Genomic DNA, 17,190 nt, shown 5'->3' on the forward strand with positions numbered 1-17,190 from the left:
ATGGATCACCACCTCACACCGACACCGCCGTCGCTGATGGAGAACTCGGCGGCAGGGCCGTCCTCGAAGCCGCCGACGCCGGTGTGATGCCCAACTCGTGCGTCGCCTCGGCGCCGTCCTCCCGCCACTACGCCACGCCGGCACACGCGTCCGCGCCGGCGTCCACCCTGACGCCAGCCTCCTGCACCGCCTATAGCGGCCGCTTCATCCCCAGCCACACCGGATCAAACCTCGCGCTCTTTGACCTCGCCCTCCGCCGCATTCTCCCACGAAGGCGACCCCGGGGCCTCGTCCGGATCTGCGCCCGCCGCGTCGCCCTACTGCACGCTCCTCCGTGCCGCGCTCTTCGGTCCCAACACGCCCGACCAGGTTGCGTCCTCGGCCACCGCGTGCTCATCCTCCTCCTCCCTAGGGCCCTCGCCTGTGGGTACCCCCACCACCGGAAACATCTTCAGATTCAAGATGGAGGTGCACCGGAGCGCCAAGAGGGCTCTTTTTTCGGGAGAGGAGGAGGAGGACGCGCTGTTCCCCGGCATTTTCACCACGAGGGGCGCAGGACCAAGGAAGGTCCCAAGGTCACCCTACAAGGTGAGAAGGGGAATTGGATTTGGTGCTTTCTTGATTGGGCCTTCTCTGTTTCTTGATTTAGGTTTCTTGGGTTCTGTTTCTTGAGCTAGCCTCGCTGCTTCTTGGGGGCGTGAAAGATTTGACATCTAGCCAATTGCATTCTGAAATGCTGAAAGAGACGTTTTTCATGAACATAATGCGAAATTTGTTGACTTCGTGCCAACAATTTTGTGTCTTTGCGCTATTAAATTTTCTTGATGTTGCTTGTATGTGCTAGATGTGCCCGCTTTGCAGGACGACTTCTACCTCAACCTCATCGATTGGTCTTCACATAATGTCCTCGCTGTTGGGTTGGGCAATTGCGTTTACTTGTGGAATGCATGCAGCAGCAAGGTAAGCAACCGTGGTCATCCTTAAGGTATATCGTCACTGAGCATTGAAGATGGATTGTTAACAAATTTATTTATCATTGTATAGGTCACCAAGCTTTGTGATTTGGGGGTGGATGACAATGTTTGTTCTGTGGGGTGGGCGCAGCGTGGCACTCACCTAGCTGTAGGCACAAATCAAGGAAAAGTTCAGGTTATGTCCAGTTCTTACCTTGAATATTGTTATTTGATATGCTGTCAAGTGTTGGATGATATCTAAATCCCTTTTAGTGCAATGTATCATCAAGAATTACAGCTGTATACAGAACATGGAATAAATTTGACAATTTTGCAAAACCAGCTTAGGTGTAGACAATGTGCCTTTTAGCACTTAGTATATTGATTGGTTTATTATGGTAGTCTACCCTATTGATTGTACTCGATTGACACAAAAACCTTCTATGTAAAACCTTAATAGTTTTATACTTTATGGAAAACCTTAACAATTGTAAATGCCATTCTTCTATATGCTCAAACCTCAAACTCGAATCAATTTTATCCGGTTTTGCTCTTGATTTAGAACCACCCTTATTCCTGTAGGGAATCGATTTATAAATTCGTAGAAACAGTCAAATGACCATTCTGTTTGCCATCTGCATTGGTATGTAACATTGTTACTTTATGAGTATCTGCAAATCTGATTATCATGTTACATTTTATCTTATGTAGATCTAGGATGCAACTCGTTGTAAAAGAATAAGAACAATGGAAAGCAATCGCATGCGTGTAGGTGCTCTTGCATGGAGTTCTTCATTGCTTTCTTCTGGAAGCCGTGACAAGAGCATCCTCCACCATGATATCCGTGCTCAAGAAGATTATGCTAGCAAGCTTACCGGGCATAAATCTGAGGTAATCTATTCATGTCTCCTTATAATATGACTTTTTTATATGTATTAGTGCATCAAATTTCTGATGATCTGGCAAGTATATTCATTATCCTAGTGAAGCTTCAGTTTTCTATTTTGGTAACGCATGGATTCCTAATCTCACATATCTTCCAGGTTTGTGGACTCAAGTGGTCTTACGACAATCGTCAGCTTGCATCAGGTGGCAATGATAACAGAGTAAGATGCCTGTCCATATGTTCCTGTTAGTTTGGAATGCATTGTTCTTAGGATTCCACATTGTTGTTTTCCCATACTAATATTTCCCCTTTGTCCAGCTTTTTGTTTGGAATCAACATTCAGTACAACCAGTACTGAAGTATACGGAGCACACAGCTGTCAAAGCTATTGCCTGGTCACCTCATCTCCATGGCCTGCTTGCATCTGGTGGAGGAACCGCAGATAGATGCATACGATTTTGGAATACGACCACAAATACACACTTGAGCTGTGTGGACACTGGAAGCCAGGTAGTGTTTTCAATGTGTCAATACCTGCAATCCTTGTTTATCTCTCTTCTCGTCATTACAAAAATTGCAATCATTGAGCTGTGTGGACACTGGCACCTAGGTAGTTTTCAATGTGTTAATACCTGCAATCCTTGTTTATCTCTCTTCTCATCATTACAAAAATTGCAATCATTGAGCTGTGTGGACACTGGCACCTAGGTAGTTTTCAATGTGTTAATACCTGCAATCCTTGTTTATCTCTCTTCTCATCATTACAAAAATTGCAATCATCATCTTTAAATTTTGGATTCGATTTTTGAGCTCCCAAAAACACTAGTTAACAATATTCACTTTCCAAAATTAAAGTTGCATTCTCATCTTCACTATTTGCTCATCATCTTTACATAAGCGCCATACACAAGCCATATTTTATTTTTGTTTATAGAAATTGTTTTCCGTACCAAACCATTAAAACTACTTATTTTATTCTTTTTGTTAGGATTTTCATTTCATGTGTGTTTTAAAATCTTAAAACTCGAAAACTTATTTTGCTAGATTCTCCAAATCCTTAACCTAGGTACTAAGCAACCTCGTAACATCCGAGGTGTTACACAAACTTACTCATGTATAGTTATCTGCTGGTCGGCATCGCCATTTAGACCTACCTTCACCGCGTACCCAAGACATGTGCTGCCTCGACGATCTAGCCCTTTCTAAGTTTCTAGTGTGTTGGCTTGATTTAGCATTAACATATAGTTTGCCATATTCTTTTGGTTGACCGGCCGGTTATTGACTCATTTCTTTGCTAAATTAAATATCATCTATAGTATCACGGATAAATTGTTAGCCAACATTTTAGTTAGAGTGTAGTTAGGAAGATGGGCGATGTTTGGTCAACACACCCAAGAATCTGTTTTCAAACAAAGTACGAACCCTGAACCTCAGGCAGTACCGCCCCAGAATAATAGAGTTCTAATACTAATCAATCAAGTGTATATGGGTTAGTGCACCACTAGGCAGTACCGCCCCTGAATAATCCATCTCTTAGCCGCCAGAAGGGATAAGAATGCATCTGATTGGCTACTGATACTTACAATGGAGGAGGAATACTTGTAGAGTACTTACTAACTATATATAATATATACACAGTACAACCTTATAAATCTTGCTGTCTTAGTAGTGGCGTGCTAACTGCTAACCCTGACAGCCAGAACAAAACAAGCAATAAGCTTTGAGTGGCGATAGAGTTTAGTGATGGCCAGTGAGAGCAGACTAGCACAGGTGGGTACTACGATCCCCGTCAGGAACGTGCAGGATCTCGCGGCTTGCGACGCCGGCGACCTAACGGCTGAGGCACTGGAGCGGTACATCAGGCCGGACATCGACAAGGACGCAGTCCTTTACGAGCACTCCGGTGAGCTTCCGGTGGTAGACCTTGGAAGACTCCTCAACCCACAGTCCTGGGAAGAGGAGGCAGCCAAGCTCAGATCTGCTTGCGAGGAGTGGGGTTTCTTTCAGGTACTATCTCCTTTCCAAATTATACGTTGTTTTAGGTTTTCTAGAATCTTGATACATAACTTTTATTATATATTTAGACGTAGTGGATACCTAGATGCATAACAAATAAAAGGTATGTATCTAGAAATCCAAAACGACTTACAGTTTGGAATGGGGAGAATGAGTAGGTACGGTGTAGACTCGTCATCGAAAATATAATGGTGAATAGCAGTTCACTGCAATACCATTCCACCATTTTCTCCCAAGGGAATTCCAATCCTATTGAATCATGAATGTTGAACTATTTGCAAATATTAATTAATTCACAGGTTTTGAGTCATGGAGTTCCAGAAGAGGTTATGGCAAACATAAAGCGCGATATTCAGGAGTTCTTTCAGCTTCCGCTACATGTGAAGAATTGTTACGCACAAACCCCAGGAGACCTTCAAGGATATGGTCAAGCATATGTTGTTTCCAATGATCAGAAGCTTGACTGGTCAGACATGCTTGGCATCATTACTCAGCCTCCTGCAGCTCGTGACATGAAACATTGGCCTACTCAACCTCTTACTTTCAGGTTAGTACGTAAGACATATATGGGCACACATATATAGCGATATAGACGTTTATTAATTTTATGATGAGGTCATAGAAAAGTCCAAGGGGCTTTGGCATTACTTTGTGAAATACTACATGCTGAAATCAATTCTCTACATAGTGACTTATACAACATATCTTATTCCTTTGTCGATGTCAGGAAATCCGTTGATGATTACTCTTTTGAATTGAAGAAAGTTGCTCATTCCATTGCAACAGCCATAGGAAGAATTCTAAATATCGATCCTGAACTGATGAGTGACAAATATGCCGTGCAAGTTCTAAGGATGAATTACTACCCTCCGTGCACGTCGATGCCCGAAAAGGTTTTGGGATTCTCGCCACATTCAGATGGATCTTTTTTTACCATCCTTTCACAAGTTAATTCAGTCCAAGGCCTCCAAATAAGAAGGCACGATGCATGGATCCCGGTGAAACCACACCCTGAAGCATTACTGGTGAATGTTGGCGATCTCCTTGAGGTACGAATATCCCGGGAGAACCAACTTACTCATGTACAGTTTTCTGCTGGTCGGCATCGCCATTTTGACCTAGCTACCTTCGCTGTATCCAAGACGTGTGCTGCCTCGACGATCTAGCCCTTGCCAGTGTGTTGGCCTGATTTAGCATTAACATATAAGTTTGCCACATTCTTGGTCCACCGGTAATTGACTCACTTCTTTGCTAAATTAAATATCATCTATAGTGTCACGGACAAATTGTTAGCCAACATTTTAGTTAGAGTGTAGTTAGGAAGTTTGGCGATGTTTGGTTATCATCCAATACACACCCAAGAATCTAAGCTGATGTACCTGTGAAGGTAGTGTTTGGTTTAGAGGCGGGACTGGACGAAGTGGGATATCCCACTTTGTCCCGGTGTTTGGTTGGGAGACATCAGGGCCATGTTTAGATTGCAAAAAATTTCAACCCGATGAATAGTAGCACTTTCGTCTTATTTGGTAAATATTGTTCAATCGTGGACCAACTAAGCTCAAAAGATTCATCTCGTGATTTCCAACTAAACTGTGCAATTAGTTATTTTTTTACCTACATTTAATGCTCCATCCAAGCGGCTAAAAATTGATGTGATGGAGAGAGAGTGAAAAAACTTGGAATTTGGAGGTGATCTAAACAAGGTCCAGGGATGGGATCGTCCCCAGAGAGGAATATTCCTCTAGATTCGGGGCTCGCTCTATGCCACAAAAATCCAGTTACCAACTCGTCCCTTGCGGACGTCGTCTGTCTCCGTTTGCTATCGCGGCTCCGGCCTCTTCTTCTTCGTGCGCGGTCGGGGTGGGGTTGGTCAGTGCGGCGCTCGGGGCGGGGTCGGTTGGATCGGCGTCAGGTCGGGTCGGTCGGGGCAGAGGTGGCGCGGAATAGGGCGGAGCTCCAGCAGCACCCCCATGTGGAGGCGGCAGATTCGGTCGGAGCTCCATAAGCGCTCGCTCGAGGCGAAGCTCCACACCTCCATGTTGCGGCAGATCCGGGCGGAGCTCCAGCAGCGCCCTCTCGGGGTGGAGTCGGTCGGGGCGCTCGGGGTGGGGCCGGACGAGGCAGGGGCGGGCGAGCTCGGCCCTGGTGGCCCTGGCCATGGGTGAGCTCGGCCCCAGCGACGGCGCGGGCAGCCCCGACAGCGCCGCAGGTGTCCTGGCGAGGGAAGCCGCATGGCGCGTGCGGATCAAAGACGTGCTGAAGGAAGAAGAAGAAGCAATGAGAGGATGATGGGTGGGCCCCACCAAACAGTTGTCTAACGGCGCACAAACATGATGTTGTCCCCTTCCTCTCCATCCCTCCAACCAAACGCGGAGCAACAAGGACATCCCCACCCTCCCAACCAAACACCGAGATGGAACCATCCTATCCTAAAAAATGGAGTGGATCCATTCCATCCCTCTTATCCTAGAACCAAACACAACCTAAGCTATGTAATACATGATAAATTCTTGTGCATCTCATATTTCCTCATTCCGAGTTTATTATCACTTGCAGATTATGACGAACGGAAAGTTCAAGAGTATTGAGCATAGGGTCATCATTAATGCTTGTAATGAACGATTATCGGTATCTGCATTCCACAATCCAAAGTTCGATGGGGTGGTTTCACCGGTTATGGGCTCTACAACAGAAAAGGTGTTGTACAAGACAGTGAAAGTGGAGGATTATTTTGCGCATTACATGTCAAACAAACTTGATGGAAAGCGAGCCTTGGATTATGTGAAGCTTTTCTAGCACGAACTAACGTTTTAAGACCTATATTATGGAGAAAACAGACACATAATGCCACCACATCGTCAGCCTCCTTTTCCCCCCATTCAATAAAACATGAAGCTCCAGCGTAGTAAACAGCCAAAGAATCAGTTGATATGTTTGCACTTTTGTTTTGAAGTTATGCTTGAACTTTGAAGTAATAATATAGAAAAGTCTTAGACAGTTGAAGGTCGAGCATGTTCGCAGCGTTGGTCCTACGTGTTTCCGAGGGCTCTACAGCGAATTCATCGCAATGAGCCCTTACGTCTATGTATAGTATAAATTTGTGTAGTGTTTCCACGTGTGTGTGTATGTATGTATGTGTAATTTTACCTTTCAAAAAGAGAAATAAGTCTAATGCCACAACCCATAGTCTTAATTTAATATTGTTAATAATGGTCGATACTCGACAAACAATATCAGGACAAAAAAGAAGAATTAAATGAAAAAAATATCATCATTACATAAAACGGAAGAATAGAACTCCGTCAACATCCATTTGTTTCTCATGAAAAGATATTTCTGCATTTGTTTATCATGAAGACTATAAGTTGGTCACGTTGAATAAAAAAAAAAGAAAAACAGCGCCGCAATCGCCCTCTCTCAGAAACTGCTTGGTCCCCCTCCTCTCTCTCCTTATCGGCGATCTCTCCAGTGGACAGAGGAGCAGGGATCCGATCTCTTTTACCTTCGTAGCTTTAGATTAGGTTAGGTTTGTTGATCTAGGGTTTGGTTCTGGTGTCATCGCCGAGGTAGCGGCAACGTTGGTACTTTGGAATAAGGTCTCTCCGGTCTCTCTCTACCTCGACGACATTTGATTTGGCATCAGCGAAGGACCAGTGAGAGTCTGTTCTGTCAGATCTATTGATCTTCTTCAGATCTTGGCAGTTGGTGTGCTCATCAGAAAAAAAACAGTTGGTTGGCTTTCGATGCGGCGATCTTGACCTCATGTTTTGGTCTGTTGTACTGCAAGCGGGTGGATTTTGCGGTCTTCAAAACCATGTTTGGCGAGGGTGTTTGCAGGTGGCACTTTTCTTTGCTGCCTTTGCCGTGCTATTTTCAAGCTCCGGCACGCAGTGGACGTCTGAAAGAAGAAGACGACCGTTTTGATCTTTGACATGTGAAACACTCTTTTGAGTGTTTTTATCAAAAACAGAATATAAGTTGGTCTTCTAGTTTCCTTTGTTTTCTTTTCTCTGTCCCATGACAGATATTTCTTTGGTAATCTTATAAATTCCAACACCTAATTAAATTAGAAGAAAAATATAGGACTATTCTGGTATTCACTAATAAGGAAGATTAATTGGTTCTATTATTCAATGATTAGTAGGAAGATTAATTGACTAAAATCGAACAAGAAAATAATACCTATACCACTGTCGGCTACTTGCCTTCTTCGTGTTGGTCGTCAGACTACAATACTGCAGCACCTTCATTCAGCAATCTGCAGGTACAGTCGCAGGCCTGGCACTTGGGTAACCCGCAGCCTCCTGTACTTGTCCGTCACGGCGTCACCGGCCGTCACCGAGATTATTGCCAGGGTCGCGGTCAGCCGAGCACGTGACTAGGAGGCCGCCGCAGGCATGACACAGGCTGACGGGCACTCGGCTAACGACTTACAGTACAATTTAGAACCAAGGGAGTAATGAGCTAGTAATTAGTTGGATACAAGGTAAATCGTTAACCGAGCTATATATTAACCTTCTACTTAGATATAAGCATTGCGCCCCATTTTTCTGCTCGCCATCCATCCTTACACCGCCGCTGCTAGCTTGCCGCTCTCTTGTTGCCCATGGCGTCGCCAGTTGGGTCGCCATTCAGATTCAGGCAAATCGATCCTCGCGGACTGCAGTGCAGCACCAGAACCCTATCGAAAAGAAGAAGAAGATGCCAAGCTGCCGACGGAACGACGACGGGGCCACATATATGCTAATGGTCGATCAGAGCCTCGCTGACTCTGCTTCTCCGTCCCGTGTTAATAATCTGACATCGATCAGGTGCGGAGATGCCCACACTCTCCCATATATAATTGCCATCAACGTAAAGCCGCAGCACCTCTGCTCGCCACGCCACCCATACAAGTTACACCACTGCTGCTTGCCGCTCTGTTGTCAGTATGTACACAGTACAGCCCAGCCCAGCCCAGCCCTTCGCCGACTCTGCGCCCTGCCCCATGCTCTACGATCCACGGGGAGTGAAGAGCGCGCGTGATCCACCATTGGTCCACCGGATGATCAACATCGACAGTTTCTACTGACAAATAATCATCAAAATAAGTCTAGAAACATTCAAACAATTTCAAGCTATGCATGACAACATAAAGCATGATTTTAGAAGAAAAAAAATTAGTTTCATAATTTTCGGAGGCAAAACAAATTTTCTATGAATTTCCTAAGATTAAATCAGATTTTAGGATTTTAATTGCATTATTTTTTCTATGTAAAAATATGTACATAAAATTTTGACAATTTATTTTTATGAATTTTTTATGTTTCTTTTTTCAAATATTTCTATTTCGATTTATTTCTCTAAACTTTTAACTTAGTCCAATAATTATCAGCAAAACCACAATCAAAACCATCCAATATGAAAAAAATGGTTTTAAAAGTTGAAGGTGGTAAAAAAAACTAGTTGTAGTTTTGGAGAAAAAATTGAATGACCGTGATAGTTGAGAGAGGTCCCGTATGATCAGGCGCATCAGCTACTCCGGTGTAGAAGCGGGACCACGGGTAGTCCAGCTTGAACTATCCTACACTTTTTTTTTTTTGAACACAATGGCAGAAGCTCTGCCTTTCAATTAAGATAGGGAAAGAGGATTTATGTACTAGGAGGAAGACACTCCGAAAAGAGTATTAAGGATCCCATGTGCGTATGAAAACACATTCCTTGCGGTTAGAGAAGGGAGATTGCTAAGTGTAAGCGAAAGCCCTCTTCCTTTGCTCTATTTCCTCCTTTATTCTTGCGGCCACCAGTGGCACCGTCTCTGCGGTATTGTTAAAAAATCTCCTGTTTCTCTTTTTCCAAATATTCCAAAATGTGTAGATCACTACCCCATTGAGCCGTCTGCGCTCGGTGGTTGACACTTTTTTTTGTTGCTTCTTCCCACCATGCTCTAATCTCGACGGGGTCCCCCTGAGGCTATGACTGTAGCACATCGAAGTTCTCCCAAGAGAGGATTTGGTCCCATACCTCCTTTGCAAATGGGCAGCACAAACAAAGGTGTAGGACGGTTTCTAAGGGCCCGTTGCAAAGCACGCAGTGATCTTGATGTGGCCACCCTCCCTTTTGTAGGTTTTGTACCATGAGAATTTTGTCCTGCACTAGAATCTAGGCAAAGATCTTGCATTTATTCTCTACCTGTGCTTTCCAGATTATGTTAGCATGGAAAAATCGGAATGAACCTTGGAATTGGATTCGGTATGCTGAACGGGTAAAGTAAACCCCATCCGGGGTCCATCGCCAGGTGATGGAGTCCCGAACGCCCTGCTGCAGATGGACGTCATGAATTCGTATCAAAGGGACGCAAATTCTTCAATGTGGATAGCCGAGGTGATCTTTCCTCTTAGCGAACGCATTGTTTCAGACATTTTGATCCAAATTGTCCGATAGTAGTATATATTTAAAGGCCCAAACCAAACCAATTAAAGCCCAACCTAAACATAGCTACAGGGTAACGCCACGGCCTGCTCGAGCGGCCCAGCTTCTAGTAGATATCGAGACATGCATCCGTTCTCTCCGCTTGACCAACAGCAAAAAGCCTGCTCCCCTGCCTCACAACTTGGGATGGTGTTCCTCAAGACGTTGAGGAGTTGGTGACTAGCGATTCAGCTGGGTTAGACGAGTAATAAAGCTTGCTTTGCTTTTAAAAAAAATACTTCTCCCTGTAAGTGTAGTGCGGACTGCGGACTAACCATAGCTTCGTGAGTGATTTTTTTAATAATGGAACAAAGTTCCAGCTACTACTTTCTAAGAAAAGAGTACACAAACTGTTCAATACAAAACCAAGCACATAACTCACAAGAGATCAAACTGCAAATAAAGAAAGGAGAAGAAAGAAGCTACACTTCAATTCTATTCCTAAATTTCTAACCGAACTTCGCAAAAACCTCTATGATTACCGTCTCCAACAATCTGCATCCATTCTTGAGGTTTGATCTCGCCTCTTCTTTATGCAGTAGGGACCATTGTCAAATCTAATACAGTATGTTGCTGTAAAGATAACCTGCCAAAATGTATTAGATTTAGAATTTTTTTAATACCATATCGTATCTATTCAATGCAACCACATAGTCCAGCGTAAAAGCAGCAGCTCCTACAAATATTTGATTTATGTTTCGGCCAACTGGCATTCAACCAAGAATCAAACATGTTCCCAAAGCTAGAAGGGGGCTGAATCCCAAAGGTGATATAAACGGTATTCTAAATAAATCTTGCAAAGTGGCATTAAAGAAAAGATGTTGTGTTGTCTCCATAGAGCTAACAAAACATCATGTTGTTCTGGGTTAATCTAACCAAAAAGGTTGAAATTGAAGAAATCCATTTTTCACTCAGGAAATATTCCTTTATTCTATCTTTAGAAACATTCAACAATTTTAATAATATACTATTAGAGCAACTAAAAGTACGTACAATATATAGGGAAGAGGGATGACCAAGAATAGAGACACTAAAGACAAGAGCCTGATTATCATACTAATACAAGTAGATGTCAACACTAAAGAGCCTGACCAAGAATTAATACTGTTAACTGAAGCATCATAATATATAGAGAGATGTCCCCAAACTAATAATATATATAATAATGCAGCTCGATCGATGAATATAATCACATATTTCAGTTGTCGACGGGCAAGGAAAAAGGGAAAAGAAAGGTTCTTACAATTTCATACACTTGGTGGAGAAAACGGTGGAGGCAAGCTTGCCTAGAGAAATTTTTGCAGAGTATCGGATTCCAGCACACACAGCCTCTGAACTAGCAATGTCAGCAAGGCTCAGATGGAAGCCGGGCATTGGGATTGAACTTTCGTGCCGCCACTCTTGTGGTTCTTGGATGTCTCGCCATGCCTTACTATACCGGATACAGGAGCTTTGCCGAGTGCCAGCCCCCAAAACACTCGGCAAACGACACTCGGCAAATGGTTTGACGGCAAACGCTATTTTGCCGAGTGCCCCAAAAACACTCGGCAAACATTTTTTGAAAAAAATAATAAAAAAAGCACCAGCCTTCCATGCTGGATCTGCCGCTCCCGTGCTGGATCCCGCCGTGTCTGCCGTTGTCGAAGCCACCGAGCCAGATCCGCGCCGCCACCGAACGAGGGAGGGAGTCTAGGCCCGCGCCGCCGTGCTGAGCGGCGTGGCCGCCTTCCCTGCCCTGGATCCGCGGCCACCTTCTCTGCCCTGGATCCACGCTGCTGTGCTGAGCGAACGAGGGAGGGAGGTGGATCCGGCCACCCCGCTCGCACCGGCGCTGGCTGCCGCCTCCGCGGGTGGGGGTCGCCCCGCCATGGATCCGCAACGCCGACGCTGGTGGGGGCCGGCCTGCCCTGGATCCACGTCGCGGGAGACAGCTGCCGCGAGGACCCGTGCTCGCCGGCCACCGCCTCCGCCCGCTGCCACCGTGGATGTGAGCACCGGTGAGGGAGAGAGGCCGCGCCACGCCACGCCATGGATCCGGGCGCCGCGAGGGTGAGAGGCAGCGCGGATCATAAAACACTCGACAAACATAAAAACACCGGCAGATGCATCGTCTTGCTCGTGCATCGATTGCTGAGAACTAACACAACAAGCCTTCCATCCCCTGCCTCCACAGCCATCCTAAACTTCCCAATGCATTTGCGTGGGAGGTCAGTGATGGAGAATTTCATCTCACGCGTGTCAAACACAAGCATGAGGTTTGCAGCTGTATGCGCCCAGAAGACGCCGCAGCCGTGGCCGTGCACGTACTGGCGACACCACAACCAAGGTAAATTCGTCCATTCGTGGCTTCCATTGCGAAAAGACGCGCCGCGTCGCCATTGCCCGCTGGCTGAAGAGAAGACGAAGGCCACCACCTCCGTTTTGGACAGACCACTGCACATCACCTGGAACCGGAGCAACGACGACTCATCATCATCGTCGACGGCCGGCACGAGGAAGGGATCACCGAATGTCATTGCCTCGTTATTGCCATCCTGCTTAGCAGATAGTAGCAGGTCGCCGGGGATGGTCGGGATCTGGACGTGCCGCCGGTGCCAGGGGTCGCAGACCGCAAGGTCGATGTCCTCGAGCTCCAACATGTAGGGACGATGAGGGCCCCGGGTGAGGAGGACACGGCCGTCGCGAGCATCGCAGACGCGCCAGCGTTTGGGGTCAGGGAGGAAAGAGAAGGTGAAGTCGGCGGCTTTCGCCAAGACGCCGGCAGCCAGAGCGGAGCGCCGCGGCGGCTGGGCTGGGTAGAATATTCCTGTTTCGCAGTGGCGATTGTTGTCGAGCAGCAACCCAAGGACGGGAACGGGCCGGAGGTGGAAGGACGTACCTGAAGCGGCGGAGGAAACGGCTGTTGTTGACGACGCGGCGGAAGGAAGCGCAGGCAGCGGAGGCGCGGGCGAGGTCGGCCGTGTCGTCGAGGCGGAGGAAGATCTCCTCCAGGAGATCAACGGGGAGGTCAGAGGCCATCGATCACGTCGTTGGCGGCGGCGCAGCTGGTGATAGATCGATGCAGCGGGTTTTAAGCCACGTCCATCGGAACGTTTGTGTAGGATCGAACACATATGGTTAGGCAATCAGAGGAAGCGGATGATTACCAAATAAATAAAATTTTTCATGATTATTAAAAACACATCTAAGTAAGTATGATAAAAATTTAGTATATACTTGCTATATTTTGTAATTTCATCGGAGAGATATTTATATGACATAAAGTTACATGGATATCAAAATGTGAATCCGTACAACTATTCATTTTATTTAGTATCAAAGATATGCTTATTCATATCGGTGTCTGACAAAAACATATAATCTATATCTATATCTATAACTAATAGTAATAAGAGTTAAATGCGTGAGAGGCTCTTGAACTTGTCATGTGGTGTCACTTCGACCCTTGAACTTCGAAACTGCATTTTTGTGTCCTTAAATTTTTTAATTGATTCGTCATAGACCCATACCTCTTCGTTTTATGTTTACATTTGTAGAAACCCCCCTATCTTTCTTTTTCTGTCACATGCTTACCCTCCCCTGTCCGACAACGTGCACTGCAGCGTGAACGACGGCGGCTTGGGCATCGGCAGCATGGAGCTGTCGCTGCCGAGCACCATGACCACGTAGGGGATGCCCAGGCAGTCGCACACGTGGTCCTGCACGCACAACAGCGCCTCCCGCACAGGTACACGCCGACAGGACGGCCGGGTCGATCAGCCGCTCACCCCTGTTGGCGTTCCACAGCTGCCACGCTGGCAGCACTGTACCTGATCCGGCAACGAGTACTGGTGAACCTGAAGCGATGGACGTGGGATGTGCTAGTCGGGCCCAATGTGGAGCCATTAGCTGTTAACATTTGGTATCGGATTTCGATCCATTCTACCTTCCCCGCCTCCGATTACTCATCCTGGCTCACGCTGCCGATCTCGCCCACGATCACTACACCCGCCATCAGCGCGCCCTTGGAGCTATGGATCCCAACACCAAGCTCCTGCTCGATGAGTTTGCCCGCCGCTTCGACAACCATGAGGAGCGCTGGGAGCGGCGCTTCACCGAATTCGAGCGTACCTGTGCTGATCGCGCTGCCGCAGCCGATCTCCGCCTTGCCGCGCTCGAGTCGTCAGTCCCGGCTTCGACCTCCACCGACGTCACGCAGCGCCTCGCCGCCTTGGAGACCGCGCACACCGAGCAGGACGCCGCCATCGACAAGCACCTCTCGGATCTCGAGCTAATCCGTGTCGCGCACATCGCTGACGAACACGACGCTAGGGTGACCGCGCTGGAGGCTAACGCCAAGGACGTCAATTCCTGGCGACCGGAACTCGAAGGCGTCGTCGACGACCTCAAGCTCCGTGTCCAGAAGGTTTCCAAACTCTACGACCGCACGGTGTTCGACACATCGTCGCACTAGCCCGGACTCTACACTTCACCACCATCCGTGGCCGCGTGTCCTCCTGCTGGACTCATCATTGACAAGCCCATGGGGCACGGCTCTGCAACTCCTCCACGGGATGATGGGTCTGGATATCTTGTAGTTCCAACTCATGTACCGGCCAATGGTACGTTACCAGCACCCCATTGCTTATGTGTCGATTACCTCCGCCGCCACCACCAAACCCCCACAATCCACCAAACCTTGGTCGTTTACCTAAGCTCCCCTTTCCATCCTTCGACGGTGAGAATCCTCGCTGTTGGCGCAAGCACTATGAGAAGTATTTTAGCATGTATGGCATTGAGCGGTCTTTGTGGATTAGTGTTGCTGAGATGCATTTTGAGGGCCCTGCCTCTTGTTGGTACCAATCCGTTGAGTCCCAACTTGAGTCTGTCACTTGGGCGCAATTCTGTGTTATGGTTAGTGAGCGTTTTGATAGAGATCAACATGAGCTGCTCCTTCGTCAGCTATACCAAATCAAACAGACTTCCACCGTGATTCTTCTAGAGCTGCTACTACCCCAAAGGCCCAAAACATTGGATATTGCTTGCACATTGCCTTTACTGCAGGAAGAAGCTGGTGGACACCGTGATTCTTCTAGAGCTGCTACTACCCCATTTTATAAAGCTGCTCTGAAGCCTGCACACCCCCTGCCTACTCCTCCCAAGTCTGACAAGCCCATTCAACCTGTTGCTCAAATGGTTACTCCACCATCTTCTGATGCATCTAAACTGTCTGCTCTCAAAGCTTACCGCCGAGCACTGGGTCTCCGTTACAAGTGTGGCCAAAAATGGAGTAAGGACCATAAATGTCCACCTGATGTGTTGCATGCAGTATAGGAGTTGTGGGATTCACTACCTGATGATGGTTCTTCTGATGTGTCTGACTTGTCCACACCTGAAGATTATTTATGTTTGGCTATTCCCAAAGCAGCGGTCTCTGGTGCTCCTGCTCCCCGTACTGTTCAGTTCTTGGGATCTATACAAGGTTTGCCTCTGACCATATTGATAGATTCTGGCAGTACATCTTCTTTCATTAGTGAAACAGTTGCTAAGCAGTTGAGCTCTCAGACCTTTCACTCTCACAGTACTAATGTTAGTGTTGCTGGAGGAGGTATATTGGCCAGTCCTGGATTTTTGCAGAATGTGGTGTGGTTGATTGATGATTATTCCTTCACTTCTAATCTGAAGATTCTGCCTCTCACCCATTTTGACGTCATCTTGGGTATGGACTGGCTTGAGAAACACAGCCCAATGCAGATTCATTGGAAAAGTAAATGGTTGCAATTTCAATATCATGGTTCTCAGATAACTCTCCAGGGTTTATCTCCTTTGCATTCAGATAAACTACTACTCCAGGTCTGTTATGTCACCACTGAGCAACAGTCTTCTAATATAGCATTGTTACCAGCTGAATTGTAGTCACTCTTAGAGCAATACAAACATCTGTCTGACCCTCTAGTTGGCCTTCCACCTACCAGAGGTTGTAATCATACTACACCTCTGCTACCTGGATCTAAACCTGTAGCTGTTAGACCATATAGGTACCCACCCAAGTTAAAGGATGAGTTGGAAAAACAAGTGGCAGAGATGTTAGAACAAGGGATTATTCAGCCAAGTGCTAGTGAGTTTTCTTCTCCTGTGCTCCTGGTGCCCAAAAAAGATGGTGGATACAGGTTTTGTGTTGATTATAGGCAACTCAACTCAATTACACTTAAGTCCAAGTTTCCAGTACCTATCTTTGACAAGTTGATGGATGAATTAGAAAATGCCAAGTGGTTTTCTACTCCGGACCTCAGAGCTGGTTTTCACCAAATCTTACTTCAACCTGGAGAGGAGTATAAAACAACCTTTCAAACTCATTTGGGTCACTATGAGTTTAGAGATGGCATTTGGCCTCACTGGAGCTCCTGCTTCCTTCCAAGGGGCTCACATTGGCTCTTGGACTTCGAAAATTTGTACTGGTTTTCTTTGATGATATCCTTGTTTACAGTCAGTCCTTCACTGAGCATATATCTCATTTACAGCAAGTTTTTCAATGGCTGTCTAATGATCAGTGGCAACTGAAATTCAGCAAGTGCAAGTTTGCCCAGTAGTCTAGTGCTTATTTAGGCCATGTTATCAGTGCATCTGGTGTTTCTACAGACCCTCTTAAGGTTCAGGCAGTCCAAAACTGGCCAACACCTAAAAATGTGAAGGAAGTAAGAGGATTCCTTGGCCTGGCAGGCTACTACAGAAAATATGTCAAGAATTTTGGCATTATTGCCAAGCCCTTAACTCAGTTGCTCTGTAAGGACACTCCCTTTATATGGACTGACACTCATACTGCTGCCTTTCAATTGCTGAAACAGGCACTATCCACTGCTCCTTGTCTGGCATTGCCTGACTTTTCAGTTCCATTCCGTATAGAAA

At 46.4% G+C, this 17,190-nt stretch overlaps 1 protein-coding gene and 1 pseudogene across 1 annotated transcript; both read left to right on the plus strand.

Annotated features, from left to right (window-relative positions):
- Positions 1 to 2,959, plus strand: LOC136504077 (B-type cell cycle switch protein ccs52A-like; annotated as a pseudogene).
- Positions 2,960 to 3,544: 585 nt separating this feature from the next.
- LOC136506141 (S-norcoclaurine synthase 1-like) lies at positions 3,545 to 6,976 on the plus strand. The gene is made up of 4 exons (XM_066501256.1): positions 3,545 to 3,846; positions 4,155 to 4,402; positions 4,583 to 4,904; positions 6,412 to 6,976. Exons 1-4 carry the CDS (start codon positions 3,583 to 3,585, stop codon positions 6,649 to 6,651), a joined length of 1,074 nt encoding a protein of 357 aa, XP_066357353.1. The 5' UTR covers positions 3,545 to 3,582; the 3' UTR covers positions 6,652 to 6,976.
- The last annotated feature ends 10,214 nt before the right edge of the window (positions 6,977 to 17,190 follow it).

Source organism: Miscanthus floridulus, chromosome 14, assembly GCF_019320115.1.
Source record: "Miscanthus floridulus cultivar M001 chromosome 14, ASM1932011v1, whole genome shotgun sequence".
In the NCBI taxonomy this organism is placed as follows: Eukaryota; Viridiplantae; Streptophyta; class Magnoliopsida; order Poales; family Poaceae; genus Miscanthus; species Miscanthus floridulus.

What these genes read in the sequence shown, in the direction of transcription:
- LOC136506141 (XM_066501256.1), top strand. Translation starts at nt 3,583, where the DNA reads ATGGCCAGTGAGAGCAGACTAGCACAGGTGGGTACTACGATCCCCGTC. An exon ending in AGGAGTGGGGTTTCTTTCAG is followed by an intron (nt 3,847 to 4,154) that starts GTACTATCTCCT and finishes ATTAATTCACAG; the next exon opens with GTTTTGAGTCATGGAGTTCC. An exon ending in ATGTTGGCGATCTCCTTGAG is followed by an intron (nt 4,905 to 6,411) that starts GTACGAATATCC and finishes TATCACTTGCAG; the next exon opens with ATTATGACGAACGGAAAGTT.